Raw genomic sequence first — 15988 nt, forward strand, 5'->3', positions numbered from 1 at the left:
TTGATCTTATGTATTGTAGTGCTCTCACTTAGGATTTTCTTTCTAGTTCTGAACAATCTGCATTTTCTTTAAGCACCATGACAATGGAAGAGCTGCTGACATCTCTGCAGAAGAAATGTGGAACTGAATGTGAAGAAGCACATCGGCAACTAGTTTGTGCTCTCAATGGCTTAGCAGGCATCCACATCATTAAAGGTAGAAGGTGATTGCTTTGTTATCTCTGATTCTTCTAAGTACTCGAAGAGGAAGATTAGTTAGAGTAGAAATCAAAATCTCCCAAGAAAGACACTTTCACACAGTACTGATCATAATTTAAATAGGTTCAACTTAATGGAGAGCACTTATACAAAACATTTCAAAAACCTTCAAAGTTTACATGTACTTTCACCAAACATTTCCACTTTTTGAAGTTTTTTTTAGGGAAATTAGAATGTGAACACAGATTCGGCTATAAATTATTGATCATGGTCTATAATAACAACTGAAACAACCAAAATGCCTAGAAATGGAAGAACAGTTAAATTTTGACACATTCAGATAAATATTGGTCATTGATTTAGAAACTGATGTTTGTAAGTTCATTCTTTCAACAAATATTAGAATGTCTCCTGTGTGCTGGGTATGATCTAGGTACTAAAAATGATACAATAAAATAAAGTAGTCAAAATAGTCTCTGATCTTATGGACCTTAAATTCTTAACAGAGAGAGACAGACATACACACATATGATGGATGTGGATATAGTTAACGTGTTATATATTATGTGCAAAATTTAAGCAGATTAGGAAGGGAATCTTACATTTCATGGAAAGATACTTACTTGGAGTTGCCTGTCTCTTCAAGATCACTGCTTTTTTGATTGTTTTTTGATGTCCAGTGTCTTACAAACTATTATTTTATTTATTTTGTCTTTCATTTTAGTTATTTCAGGAAGGAGGGTAAATCCATTCTGTTATTCTATCTTGGCTCAAAGCACAAGGTGCATAACTGACTCTTAATGAGCACCATTTAGTAAACACATTTCCATATAAATGTGAGAATCATTAGAGCTGTAGTTCATAGGTTCAGGAGTAAAGATCAGACATGTTAAATAGACACACTGAAATGTAAATTGAGGCTTATAATAATGTGAATTTCATTGTCTGTTATGGAAAAGATACTTAATAAATAGCAGTTAAGACTCTGCAGAAAAAAAAGTCAGTAAAGTTGAAAAGTAGAATAGCAATAGAAACTATCCAACATGGAAAACAAAGAGAATAAAGACTGAAAAATTTGAAAGAGCAGCAGTGCGAGCCTTTTTCTAGTCTCCTTTTCACATTTGGTGTCTCTTTTTCCCAGCTGTGAAGTTATGCATAATATGGGAATTGGAAAAACGGGTTATTCATACGATCATTTGCAGACACTATAGCACTCCAGCAGGATCAGCACACAGTTGGCTCCTGTGTGGCAAAATAGCACATCTCTGTGTGACAGGAGGTGCATCACTGTTCTTTTCAGATAGTTTCCACTGCATTCCCACAGTGGTTATTTGTCTGTGGATGGAAACTGTTGCTAATTGTTAAAAGAAATTTCTATTTGAAAGTCTGTTAATAAACAGTGCTTCATTTAATTGTAATTATAAACTTAATTGTAACGGATTAAGTACTTTAAGTTTCCATGGCTTAACTCATAGTAGTGTATTAAACAGTACACCTTTTTAAAAGTAACATTACATACTTAACTTACATAATTTAAATTCTTTTAATATAGAGATCAGATAGTGAGGATCTGACTTCTAAAATAAATCTAAAATGAATATCAAACTAAAAGAATTTGTTTATATTGTACGTAACAATATATATGCATATTCTAATACAATGCATATTCTGAGGTCCTCACTGATTGTGGTATTAAAAACATGGTATTATTTCAATTTTATATGTGTACATGAAATATATATCTATGGATGTTCTGGATTCAGTTTGCTGTGAAAGAAAGCTTCTTCCTGATCATCACAAACACTTTTTGTTTCTGAACATGTATTTTTGGAGAAAATTAGCTTGGAGATACCAAACCAGTACGATTTATTTTCCTGAAAATGTTAGTGCCACCAAGTGGCAAAGAATGGGTATTTCCAAACTTGGCTTAAACTTGTGTAGCGTATTGAATATACACATTTTTGTGTCTTCCCCATAAAACGTGCCTTTTTTTAACCAAACATTAAAAAAAAAATGGTATTATAATGAATAGTTCAGTTTCAACTGCTTTTATTGTAAGTCATTGTACCTTCTTTTAAAAATATAGTAATGATGAGGGGAGAATTGTTAAATGAATTATTCTGTATAAATGATAGTATAAATATTAATAGAATCTATATGTCTTTTGAAAAGCTTTACAAGACTCTCAAAACTAAAAAGAGAGTTCGTTGTGTGAAGATAATTAAATGTTACTCCTACATTATAATGCAACTTTGTTATCGTGAAAATCATCTTCTCCTTTATTAGAGTGCACAGAAATTGGATGACTGTAAAGTACTGTGAAAATGTGTGATTTAGAAAGTTTAATATTAAGTAACTGATAGAACTGGATATAAAGCAGTGGTATAAAAGCAAGCGTTTTGCATAATATGAATATACTTAATACCACCAAACTGCACACTTTTAAAAATGGTTGAAATGGTAAATTTTAATTTATGTATATTTTACCGCAAAGAAATATACATATATAAAAGCAGCTTTAACAAAGAGAGAGAGAGAGAGAGAACCAACAACAAAATTTACAAAGGTGTATTTATGGAAAGCTCAAGATGGCTGTGAATAAAGTTCTAAATCCATGATATTAATGAAACTAGTTTAATGTTTAAAAAAGTGAAAGTGTATGTGGTGATCAGGAAAACAGCTTTTTTCCGTAGCAAACTGAAACTAGAACATCTTTACCTTTTTTTTTTTTGTATTTCATGATTTTGCCACTGTTGTTAGATTTTTAATTGTATGTATAAATTACCAGTTTTGTGTTTTTCCTCAGGCAGCAAATAAGATAGGTTCCATTATTCAAGCCATTAAAAAAAAGTTTCATTTCTTCTTCATTGAAGTCTCATCAAACTTTTTCTGAAAAAACTAGATAATAAATATTTTAGGCTTTGTGAGCCATAAAATCTGTGGCAACTACTCAGCTCTACTATTGTAATGCAGAAGTAGTCACAGACAGTACATAAATAACTCAGCATGGCTGAGTTTCAATAAAACTTTATTCATGGGCCCTGAAATTTAATATCATGTAATTTTCACATGTCACAAAACATTATTATTCTTTTAAATTTTTTTCAACGATTAAAAATGTGAAAAAGCCATTTCTAACTTGTGGACCCTATGAAAATGCAGTCATAACACCCACGGGCCATAGTTTGCCAACAAGTGCTTTAATTGATACTTTTTGAATTACTTTATTTGAATGAGCTGCTCATTTTGTATAATAAAACACAGCATATATCTCAGACTAATTTTGGTTTGTGTCACCAGAAATAGAAAGAATTCTTAAGTTTTTGAAATGTAGTTTTTAACTATAAATCATTCTGGCCTACTACCAACAAGAATAATGCCTATCAATAAGAGTGCATTATTTTCTGAGAATTATGCATAGGTTGGTCATAGTGTTTTGAATATTTGTTTATAAATACATGTAAGTACCAAAAATTTGTCCTTAATTTCAAATATCCTAATGACTACTGATTGGTAGTCATTTAACTACAACAAAAAGAAAACCATTTTTTTTTAATTAAAAGTTAATTCAGAGTTTGTTTTTCAGTATAATTTTAAAACATTGTGTTTGATTGGAGTTCATCTAAAAAGAAGGTGCTATCATCAGCTTCTTTACTGGGGCAATTATATTAACACCAAGTTAAACTATTTTTCTTAAAAAATAAATTGGTGAGTGTAATCATTGCTGTATCCCTACAGTAGATATTTTTAGATGATAGATAACTAGATAACACTGGGAGCTAAATACATGATTTTCTTCTGCTTTTAAATATATTTTGATTATTCAGGTGAGTATGCCTTGGCAGCAGAATTGTACAGAGAAGTGTTGCGTTCGTCTGAGGAACACAAGGAAAAACTCAAAACCGATTCACTGCAAGTAAGTAAAAATTAAACAGTTTGAAAATACTTGCTTTTTACAAAATAATTTTTCTGAATATTTAAAAGGACAAAGGGTAACAAATGGATTGAGTCCTAATCACTGGTGATGGAGCTTAGAATGCACGTTCTTTTCAAAATTAAGCACCCAAGGTGATTTGTATATTTATACATGAAAGTTTGAGAATCATTGCTATCCTGTCTGCTCAGGCCAATACTGGCCGCAAGGCTGGCTAGATAACCCTAATCTACATTAGAAAAGCAGGTTAAAATATTTGTATTTCAAAGAATGAGGTCAATTTTAATCACTTTTGTATGTTAACATCAACATGCTTATTCACATTGTATTCATCACAAAGAATAGAAATTGAGTTAAACTCAGCAATGCAACTAAGTAATAAAAAACCTATCCAGTGATCTAATTTAATTTTTGGGGGTCTTTTAAGGAGATTTTGGTATTTGAGTTATAACACTTATTTAATTATGAAATCTCTTTGTCTTCTTGGTTCTGTCCAGTGGACCATATAGACAAGGCTCTCTAGCTCAGTGGTAAATAAGGACCTCTTTTATGAATCTTTGTGTAAACTTAACAAATGAGTCCCAGGTGAGGCTTTCTTTGCCATTCAGAATCTAGACCTTGGGACCTACATGTTCACCTGTGCCTCAGCAGGAATATATGGGGGAGAAGGAAAAGGAGAGAAAAGTAAATACAAGTCTACTTGCATTGCATGGATAAGGATTACAGAAGGTCCTGAACCATAAGCAAATGTGTTTACCCCATGGGAGAAGGAGGAGGTGCAAAGATACTGTGCTCCCAAATAAAGGAAGCAAAGTAAGACAAATAAGTCTGGTATGCATGAGTTCAAGAATGAAGAGTAAGCTAATTAGCCTGGTTCTTGCTTTTGAGTCACAATAACCCCACCTCGTGATAAGGCCTGGCCCACCAAATGTCTTGCTGTGTCCAGTCAGATTCACCACTGCTCTGCTGGGATAAATTGTGTAAGAGGGTGGAGAGAGACAAGAATTGCCTTCAGTCCATTCCACCACTTGTGCAGAAAGCAACAGAAGTCCTCTTCCACAACCGCACAAAGAGAAGCTGGTGGTGTTTATACTTTTGTTTTTGCTATTAAATCTGATAGTGCTACTAATTATATTATCTATGAAGGCATGATGGAAGACCTAAGACATTTGAGGTAACTCTTCAAAGATTAACTCTACAAAGATATGTACTGTGGCCCATAATTTGTGGCCAGAGTAAACCTTTATAGTCTCAAATCACTGCAACGAATCAGATCTTACCTGGACTCTTTCCCAATCATCCTTTAGCCCTTAGCTACCTTCCCAAATAAAGCCTCAAGTTAGAAACTACTTCGCTTTATTCTTTTCTCATAGTCCTTGACTCCAGAGGAGGCCTCAAACCAGCACAGACTCAATATCACTGTGAGATGCCTGACTTATATTTAACACAGAGATTTTAAATGGAGTTTTCTCCTTTTCTCCACCGTCTCCACCTCCAGCTCCTCCCTTTTCAGCTCTTGAGTTCCACAGGTCCAGGCCACAGCCCTGTTTTCCTGTGTATTCCATTATTCTTATTTTTATTGTAATATTCCTACATTCTTCCAGACGTATTTCCTAGGAGAAGAGGAATCACTATGTGCAGTCAGCCTTTCTACTTTACCGGACTTACTTGGCATATTCTTACTTCCCTGTATAGACAAGTACATGTATAAGAGAAGACGTGTACCTATATTACATACTCTGTTAAATACAAAAACATGTTTCATAAGACTGTATTTTTAATTGAAAATTATAAATTAAGGTCTTTACCATAAACCTTACTGGTTTTCTCTGAGAAAGTTGGTATTCAATTGTTTTAGAGAAAAAGTATTCAGTGATTCGATCTTAAATGTGGTGTTAGTTCTCTGTATACTTTACTAATGGTAGGTTCTCTCTCTTCTTAAGAGTTCGCTGCACTGGCTGTCGTAATCATTGCCTTTTATGTGTTTGTAGAGACTTCATGCCACCCATAACTTGATGGAATTATTGATAGCGAAGCACCCAGGGATTCCTCCTACCCTGAGAGATGGCAGACTTGAGGAAGAGGTAATTATTATATTTTCATTCTATCTATAAAAGAATTTTTTTTTCAGACTTCAAGTTCCATCTAATTGATATTTCCTAGGGCATATAAAGGTAACCATGTTTTCTTGCTGCTCTGATGTTCCAAACTTACTGTGGTGATTTTGGGTGGCATAGGATAGCAGTACTCTGTATTATTTTGTTTATCTGATGGCCTGCTTGCAGCTCTCTGGCAACTGCCTATTGCAGATATGGCTATGGGTAGCCAACAGCACAAGATGTAAATAAACAACAGGTTAAAAAGGAGATCTTGTTCATCTGATGACAGATCTGCAAAAGATGTAGTCCAGTAAAAATTAAAATTTTGTACTTTCTCCATCTTTCTGTGTATTTAAGGCAGTAAATAGACTTAAATTTTCAGTGGTTTTATTTACATCCTCTCAAAGAAGTTCCCTCTGCAATCAGTATTGCCTCTCATTAGAAAGAGTAATATTATAAATTATTGTTAAATGCTTATTATGTTCATTCCCCCTTGGATTTTTCCCTTGTTAAAGATGAAAAAGAGATGGCAAATCTAAAAACAAAAGAGTAATAGATATGTTTGAAATGTATTGAACCTGTAAATGGAGTTTTTATTTGAATCAGCAGGATAAGAAATGAGATTGTGTAAGTATGTACAGCTCTCTCTTGATGCTAGATGGCAATCGAAGTGTTGGAAATTTTTGAGTGAAATTTTATTCCCAGTGTAGGCATCTAATCCTTACATGTAATCAGTCACTCTGTTTAAATGCCTTCAGTGACAAGAAATTCTCTGGGAATCCCATCTGTTAGTAGACAGCTCTAATGACCAAATAATTTTAGCTAAGGAATTTTTATAGAAATTAATTGGAAGGTTGTAACAGAAAAAGGATAAATGCAGCATGAGGAGTTCATACTTTACAGATGTATTTCCGAGGAAGGAGACTGCTTTATCACTTTTGCCTAACTCTCACGGAATATGAACCTACAGTATTTCAAAGCTGGACAAGATCCAAGAAATAATCTACTGCAGCCACCTCCTTTTGCAAGTGAGGTGACTGAAGCCGAGGGGAGTGAAATGGCTAGTTCAAAGAGATGTATCTGTTCAGTTGACCTCATGAAATTGCCAATTTTGTAAGTCGAAAATGGTCTAGTATTGGCAGTTTCATATGGCTTAACCCTCTACTAAGTGGAAGCATTGGGATTTCCAGTTCAGTAGTCTTTCCAGTTTTCCTTCCACTGTCCCATATAGCCTTTGGTTCTCTCTCTTCATTCATAAAATAGTTTCAAGAGTCAGTGAAGTATTACAGTTAAATGAACAAAACTGAAGAATTTTCCTAAGTTTTCTAATGGAAAATTATAAGAATAAAATTTTTCAGCACTTGTATTGCTTGCAAATAAAGTGATCCTTCTTGTCTTGAATAGTAGAAAGGGAGCAATTTTTAAATCCTTATTGTATTAATCTGCTAGAGCTGCCATAATTGAATACCACAGCCAGGGTGGTTTAAACAACAGAAATTTTATTTCTCACACTTACTAACTGGAATAATTAATATTGTTAAAATGTCCGTGTTACCCAAAGCAATATACAGATTTAGCACAATCCCTATCAAAATTTCAGTGGTATTTTTCACAGAAATAGGACAAACAATCCAAACATTTGATGGAAGCAGGAAAAACCCTGAATAGCCAAAGCAATCATGAGAAAGAACAAAGCTTCAGGCATCGTGCTCCCTGATTTCAAACCGTATTATAAAGCTATAGTAATTAAAACAGTATAGTGTTGACATAAAAGCAGACACACAGATCAAGCCTCTTTGGCTTGTAAATGGCTGCCTTCTCACTGTGTCTTCCTATGGCCCTTTCTCTGTGCACTTGTATCCCTGATGTCTCGCTCTTTTCTTTTAAGAACACCAGTCATATTGGATTAGGGCTCCACCTTTATTATCTCATTTAACTATATTGACTCATTTAATTGCTTTCTTAAAGGCCTTATCTCCAAATACAGTCACATTTAGGGGTTAGGGATTCATTTTATAGATTTGGGGAAAACACAGTTCAGTCCATAAAATCTGTGTTAGTATGTATTCTCAAGTATTATTTCTAAACTGAAGTAATTCCAAGAAATTGTAATAAATGAATCAAACAAGAAATTCTAAAAGGAATCCTTGCTTTGCCTCACAGTTTGAAACATTACTGCTCTTCCCCCTCCCTTTTTTTAAATTAAAAAACTAGTGGGAAATTCAGGGGGCAAATCCTTAGAATTTCTTTAGTTATGAAACCTACAGTTAAATATAAGTAAAGGTGACTTACAGATAAATTCTCTTCAGTATACATCTGAGGAATTTCAATGTGGCTTTTATGTTCTCTACAGTATACTTGTAGAGTTTTATGCTTTAGTCGAGTTAAGTAGCTTTAAATAAATAAAATAAGCACCCTGTTCTTAAAACATCATACTAAATTATTTTCAAGACCTGGAGTGGAAGTTTTTATTTGTTTCCCTTTCCAACACAGGCCAAGCAGCTGCGAGAGCATTACATGAGCAAGTGCAATTCAGAGGTCGCCGAGGCGCAGCACGCCCTGCTGCCGGTGCAGCAGACCATCCGTGACCTCCACAGAAAGGTGCGGCCACATGTGCGGCTTTTCTCACTCACCTGTGTCTCCACGTAGCATTTTGTGTTGTGTTTCGGTTTGGGGAGAAGCTTGAACTTTCTCGCTCACCTTGGAATTCTTAGCGCCTCGTGTAGTTCCTGGAGCACAATGAAAGTTTGCTGTTAGCCGTGTTTATTGATTCAACAGATGCATGATCACCTATTCTGAGGTTATTCTTCTTCATTTCCTTTAGGCTGTGATGGGGTCTCCTCTGACCTTGGGTATATAACAAGTTGTCTTTTGAAGAAAGTAGAGATTTCTGTAACCTATTTTTTTTTTTAATTGAAGTACTATCAGTTACAGTGTGTCCAGTTCTGGTGTACAGCACAGTGTCCCAGGCATGCATATATATACATATATTCATTTTCATATTCTTTTTCATTAAAGGTTATTATAAGATATTCCCTGTGCTATACATAAGAAATTTTTTAATCTATTTTTATATACAGTGGCTAACATTTGTAAATCTCAAACTGCCAACTTTATCCCTTCCCATCCCCTTTCCCCAGTCACCATAAGATTGTTTACTATGTCTGCGAGTCTGTTTCTGTCTATAACCTACTTTTGATCTTAGATGTGTATGTTTCTAAAATCTTTTCTTTAAGATGTTGAAATGTTAGAACCACAGATATTTTTCTTAGGGAATACGTGCCATTTGTCATTTCCGAAGTTTCTCTTTCGTGAAGTCAGTAGCAAAGTCTAAAGAGGAGGCTACACAAAACACGCTGTCTTTTACTTTTCGATTATTCTCCCTAATACATTAATTATTTAGTATTTGGGCATATAATTTAATTAGTTATCATAGGTTATTCTTTTAATAGAATCTAGTTCAGTTAACTGAGGACAACCATGATGTCTTTTTACTATGCTGAGAAAGAAACATGTTACCTTTTCAGATATATAGAGTGAATACTGAATTTTCATTTTGCTTAAGTGTTTAGCATAGCTTTGTTACACAGGTACATACAACAAATTCTCACTCATCCCGAGTAGTCAGGAAACAGGTGTTCTCTTTAATGATGGGTGCAGAAGTTGTACTCATTCATTGTATGCAGAGTAGGTATACTGTTCTCCCCGCTAACGTAGTCCCCTTGGGATTTGCGTTTATTGCTTCCTTTGAATTTTTCACAGGACCCTTTCCAGTGATAGAAACATAGTGAGTACTAAAAAAAAACATTCATTGATCAGCTGTTGTCTTATTTACAGATTTATTCTAATTCTCCTTGGTGGCTCAATGTGATCCACAGAGCAATAGAATTTGGGATTGAAGAGGAGCTTATTCAAAGAGTGCGAAATGAAATAACCAGCAACTATAAGCAACAAACTGGCAAGCTTTCTATGTCAGAGAAGTAAGAAAATAGCGTGAAGTAAAGTATATGAGTAGTCACCCCAAATATTCAGATCATTTGATATTGAATTACAACTAAATACCCAAATATATCGTGGCTGTGAACATCTGGATTTTGCATGTTGTTAAGAGTATACTTCAGACCAAAATTAGGTGTAGGTATAAAAGAGAAACCTTTTTTGCTATATATTAGTCATTTTAAAATGTTCTCTTTTCAGTGTTTTTTTAACTCCTGTTCTTTAATCTGCTTAAAGTATTTTCTTTGTATCTTTGTTTGACAAAGTTACTTAAAGCCAACTTTAAGCAAAGTTTCGAAATAGACTTTGTTTTGGAGAATTTTGCCCTGGGGTAAGGCGTTCTTATTTCCCTGAGAGCTAAACTTGTAGTGCCACAGTGGCCCAGGTGTTATGTTTTAGAGTTACCTGCTTTGTCTTCCCCGTCTTTCTTTGTCAACACTCACCATTCTTCAAGACAGGTAAGTTGGACTATTGCTCTTGAAGTATAAGTGGTGAATAATTCTTCCCAGAGAACAAATTTACTCTTTATCAAAAACACCTTCAGTGGTTTAACCAGAAGGAATGTCTGTGTGATGTGGGGACTTTAGGTGTTGTATCAGAACTGTCAATTCTGGGTAGGGGGCCAGAGAGAGGATCTTTATTGCTGCTCAGATCACATCCCAGTATAAGGTCCGCCTAGGTACTAAAGTTGGTTTTCATTGAAAAGTTCAGTATAAGAATATCTTTGAAATGTTTTAAGGTGTTTTCATTTACTCTTCTAAAAACTTTTCCAAATGTCTGCTTACACCCTAAAGAGATAGGCTACATTTTCCGCATGTCACTGTTAACTTGAGTGTACCTTAATGCAATCGTCTTTTTTTACCGTATAGACCTGATGGGCTTCTTGTTTCTGAAATACATGCAGTACTTTATGCTTTTAAGTGTACTTTCTTTTTCCCTGTTAAGACCAAGAATCACTATTTCAGGATAAATTGTCGTTTAAGTCATAATTTGTTTTATCCAGTTTAAAAGTTACATCCTATTATGTTCTGCCATCATTGTGGCATTAGCTGATAAGAAAAACATTTAAAATATCTTGAACTTGTTTTTCTTAAGTCATACAGGAACTACATCTAAAAGTTGTAAATCCCCATACTAGAATGTATCCCCAATTAAATATTTTGAGGTCCCAGTGCTGTATAAGGACCAATAGAAAACATGAAACGTACCATTCATTACACAAACATGCTTTTAAAAAACATTAGACATAAATAGAAAGTAAGAAAGCACACTTTAAATATTTTTATATTACATATATTTAGAAATTTTTTTAATTTTTTGAAAATTTTTTATTGAATTATAGCCAGTTACAGTGTATCAGTTTCATTTTAACATTGCTGCTGTGTTTTTTAATAAGACATATTTCAAAAACCAAACTACTCATGTTCACTTGTTAATGATTCTGGAGAAAGGCTATGTAGCTTAGAGATTAAGAGCGCACACAGGTAGGTTCTTGAGTCTGGCTGACTACCTGTGTTCATATCTGAACTCCACGACTTACTAGCTCTGTGACCTTGGGAAAGTTATATAATCTCTCCGTGCCTTAGTTGCCTTAGTCTCTTCATCTATAAAAGCACACAGCATTGTTGTGAGGATTAGTAAATTAATATTTGTAAGTAGTATCTACCATATAGTATGGTGTTTATGCATTACATTGTATTATGTTTTCTTCTCTTTCATTTAAAGGACCTGCAAGAGAGAACATTGCTAAGACTTGTTAAATGCTGATCTGTGATAATATTTTTCAGCCCCTACTCACATGCTCAGACATGAGTTTAGTGGAGACAATTTTTCAAAAGCTGTTTCTTCCCATTGGTTCAGAAGTTAATTTTTGAAGAACAACTTGAGTTTCTAATAAGTTACAAATAGAAGACTTTGTTTTCTTTTTGTAAATAGTTTTGATACCTAACCTCATAAGTATCTCTATGCAAATTTTTTAGAAATTACTTAGTAGCTATTCTATGTCTATTATGTGTGTTTTTTAAAAAGTATAAGTCTAATTCTTACCTTCTAAAAGCCTACTAAAAGACAAGAGCCATAAATAATTTGAGAAATATGAGTATGTGTAAAAACTGAACAAAGTACTAAAGTGAATGATGTTTAGTAAGTTCCATGGACAGAAAGAAACATAGATTAGTGTTGTGAAATACTCTCCAGAAAGGAGAGCGGGCTCTTTCGAACAATTTGGAGAGAATGTTGTGAGGCATTTTGCAAAGAAGGATGTATTCTTAAAAGGCAAACAAATCCTGTTTATATTTTCCATTTTTAAATTTCTAATTATTCTAGGTTTTCTTTTTCCTTTCATAAACCCATACACACATTCATACTTTTTTTTCTTAGCGCATTTCATTTACAATTTATCAAAATGGTTAAGAGTATTGTCTTTGGGTTTAACTCCCAACTCTGCTACATGATAACTTTGTAACTTTCATTGAATTACTTTAGTTCATTTAAGCTTCATCTATGAACTGGGCACAATGGTATTGAGATGTGAAAGAAGTACTTGGCAAAGGGCCTGGAATATAGTAAATGCATAATAAAAATATATGTACATTTATATAATTTCCTTGTAATAGGGAATATAGCTCCTGGCTACTTTCTTATTTCTTAATTTTCTGTCTTTGCTTTTCATCCTGCAGTCACCTCGCCACATAAAGCATGGATGTCAGGAGGGACATCTGTAGTCAATCAGCATTAAAAGGAAAGAATGTGGCAATCCTGATCTTTCAGAGACATCAGAGACATAGGTTTTGTGCAGTTTTTCAGTTTCAAGGACAGGAACTATCAGGCATTTTTGTTATCTTTTGTAATAGACCACCCAGTGTTATCTTTCCTTGTTTACTAGTAGATACCAATTGAATGCACTCCTAAAGTAAACTCACTCAAGTGTGACTAGGTAAAATGTTATACAGTTCTTCAACACTTTGCCAACCACTTTTTGAATTTTTAGGAAATTGACCAACTGTTCTTTTCTTTCTTGTGTGTGGTGCTGGTGATGGGAATCAGGTTCCATGACTGCAGAGGTCTTCAGTTCTTACTAACAACACAAATGGAAGAGCTAAGTAAGTTCCAGAAGCAAGTAAGAGAGGCTGTAAAAAATCTAGAGGGACCTCCATCTCGTCATGTTATCGAGTCTGCAACAATCTGCCATCTCCGACCAACCAGACTTCCTCTCAACTGGTAGGTGATAGAAATCATACAATGAAACAGCGTCATTCGGTTGAGCTACATTTCTTCTGAGAGAAGAAATGATGGCTCACGTATAACATTTCTCATTTGAATTTAGAGTAGAGATATTATTAATCTAACTTAAAAAAAAAAATTCTCCAGGACCACATACCTGAGGACCATATAATTTTTTTTTCTAAAATGGCGTATTTCTTGTAAAGAAAATGTGAAGCATAAAATACTAACCCTCTTTTAAAATTTAGCTGTTTGCTGGGTGTGTCTGAATATTTCTCTGATAATTTCTTTTCCAGCTGTGTCTTTTGTAAGGCTGATGAATTGTTCACAGAGTATGAATCGAAGCTGTTTTCTCACACGTAAGTTCTCTGACTGATTATTTCCCATCAGGAAAATGAAACATTTTACAAGACTTGATGTTTTAATTTATAGGACTATAGTTTCCTCACAATAACATTTCTCTTATTTTTTCTCTTATTAAATCAATTTAGTAAGCTTTAGCATTTGATCATTTAACATGCTCAGTTTCACCTGTGTAGAACGTTTACTCCCAAATGCTCATGTCATGTAATAATGTGTACTTGAGGGACAGCTTGTGGAGTACACGGACTCTCAAGTTCAACAGGTTTGAACTCAAATCCCTGCCCACTATTGTGGGAGATTGCTTCTCTGAACCTCAGTATCCTTATGTGTGAAATGAAGATAATAACAACATTTACCTCACAGTTTTTTATGAATATTAAATGAGAAAATGTACATAATTGCTTAACATTGTGTTTAATACATGGTAAGTGTTCTATAAAATGTTAGGTCTCATTAATACAGTTTCTCCAACACAGATTTGAAGTCTTCATCCTTGTGTCAGAGATTAAACTACTTAGTGAAGACATAGCCTTGGCGTTAGCAAAATTATCTCTATTTTACAAACATGAAAATTGAGAAAAGGCTAAATTCTGATTGCCAAAAAAAAAAAAGAAGAAGAAGAAGGAAATCAGCAGTGTACTCTTAGATTATTTTGTGGGGTTATTTTGTTGTGTTCTTGCGTGGCTGATAGTGGTGGTGATAAGTGTTTTGTGTTATTTTAATTCTCAAAGCAATTTTTAGCCTGGAACTTATAGCCATTTTTTATGTCAGATTGCTCTCAAGAAAAACAGTGGTCAAATTTATGATACTTTAAGCATTTCAGAGTTGCTATGTATGGTTTTTCCAGAGATTTGCAAGCATGATCTTATAGACATGACATTGAAAGTTGTTTATAAAATTTTTTTTTTTTGATCTTGTTTCCTATTTGCTTTGCCGATACGATTTGTATAGTACTTGTTACCCTCGGACAGTATTTACTGTTATTTTGTTCTCTTACGTCTTCAGAGTCAAAGGCCAGACTGCAATATTTGAGGAGATGATAGAAGATGAGGAAGGACTGGTGGATGATCGGATACCTACCACCAGCCGGGGTCTGTGGGCAATAAGTGAGACAGAGCGATCTATGAAAGCTCTGCTATCATTTGCAAAGTCACATAGATTTGATGTTGAATTCATTGATGAAGGAAGTACTTCAATGGATCTCTTTGAAGCCTGGAAGAAAGAATATAAGGTAACAGTATTTTAAAAGTTCCTTCCAATGTTAAAAATTCTCTTCCTTTACATTAATTTTAATTGCTACTTTCCTTTTTCTCTCTTCAGTTTTTAAAAAATCTGCTTTAGAAACTTCAGGAACATAATTTATCTTTCCCTAAAATGTAATGGTGAATAATAAATACAAAATACTGAACAAATGAGGAAGTCCTATTTATTAAATTACTAAAAGAAAATCATTACTAAAATGAAATTTATATGAAACCTTTTATTTAGCCTTGAAAGTGTATCATTCTATTCTTAGCTTGATCTTACACTGCTATTCTGTAAGAGTATGGTTTTGTTTCATTTTTTTTTTTTTATTTTGTTTTGCTTTTCCTCTGTGACTAACAACCAAACATCAACAACCTTAAAGAGTGGAGAACATAGTAAATATTTCTCAACATACAAGAGTGGAAACTTTTGCAATTAATAATGCACAAAGTGACCATTTGTATTTATATGTTAATAATTTAATCATACTATAACTCTGTACCTGAGATAAGATTCCAGAATTCATTAATTTTGAATGATTCTTTATATGTGGATTTGTTAACCCCTTACCCTACTTTGTAAGTGAGATGGGTAAAGAAATGAAAGAAGTGTCCTTTTTTTTAATTTATAAAGTGATAATTCCATTTTATATCTTTTATGTTCCTGCCTTTTAAAACAGGATAAAAATTTGTATCAAGAAAGAGAAGATATGCTATCTGCATTTGATAAATTGGGGAATGTTACTTTTATAGAGTCAAAATCATTGGTTCATAATCATTTTTTTCTTTTCACATTACATTTTAAATGCAAAAGCAGATCAACACAGTTAATTATAGCAAGTCATGGAAGATGACAGTACTGTATACAGTGTTCACTTGCACCTATGTTTTTTCTTTGAGCCCCATTTGGCCACATGCTTTTTGTCAGAAGAA

At 33.8% G+C, this 15988-nt stretch overlaps 1 protein-coding gene across 10 annotated transcripts in view; it reads left to right on the forward strand.

Annotated features, from left to right (window-relative positions):
• The window catches only part of SHPRH (SNF2 histone linker PHD RING helicase), a 68717-nt gene that overhangs the window by 26981 nt on the left and 25748 nt on the right, over window positions 1-15988 (forward strand). For all 10 annotated transcript variants that reach the window (XR_010381224.1, XM_010983730.3, XM_064486605.1 and 7 more), the window contains 8 exons: window positions 74-195; window positions 4025-4113; window positions 6123-6215; window positions 8724-8831; window positions 10068-10210; window positions 13272-13445; window positions 13745-13807; window positions 14817-15042. Coding sequence is in view for 9 of the 10 variants with exons in the window: in XM_010983730.3 (XP_010982032.1) it covers window positions 74-195; window positions 4025-4113; window positions 6123-6215; window positions 8724-8831; window positions 10068-10210; window positions 13272-13445; window positions 13745-13807; window positions 14817-15042 (1018 nt within the window). In the remaining variant the exon portion in view is untranslated. The remainder of the gene's footprint in view (window positions 1-73; window positions 196-4024; window positions 4114-6122; window positions 6216-8723; window positions 8832-10067; window positions 10211-13271; window positions 13446-13744; window positions 13808-14816; window positions 15043-15988) is intronic.

This window comes from Camelus dromedarius, chromosome 6, assembly GCF_036321535.1.
Source record: "Camelus dromedarius isolate mCamDro1 chromosome 6, mCamDro1.pat, whole genome shotgun sequence".
Taxonomy (NCBI): Eukaryota; Metazoa; Chordata; class Mammalia; order Artiodactyla; family Camelidae; genus Camelus; species Camelus dromedarius.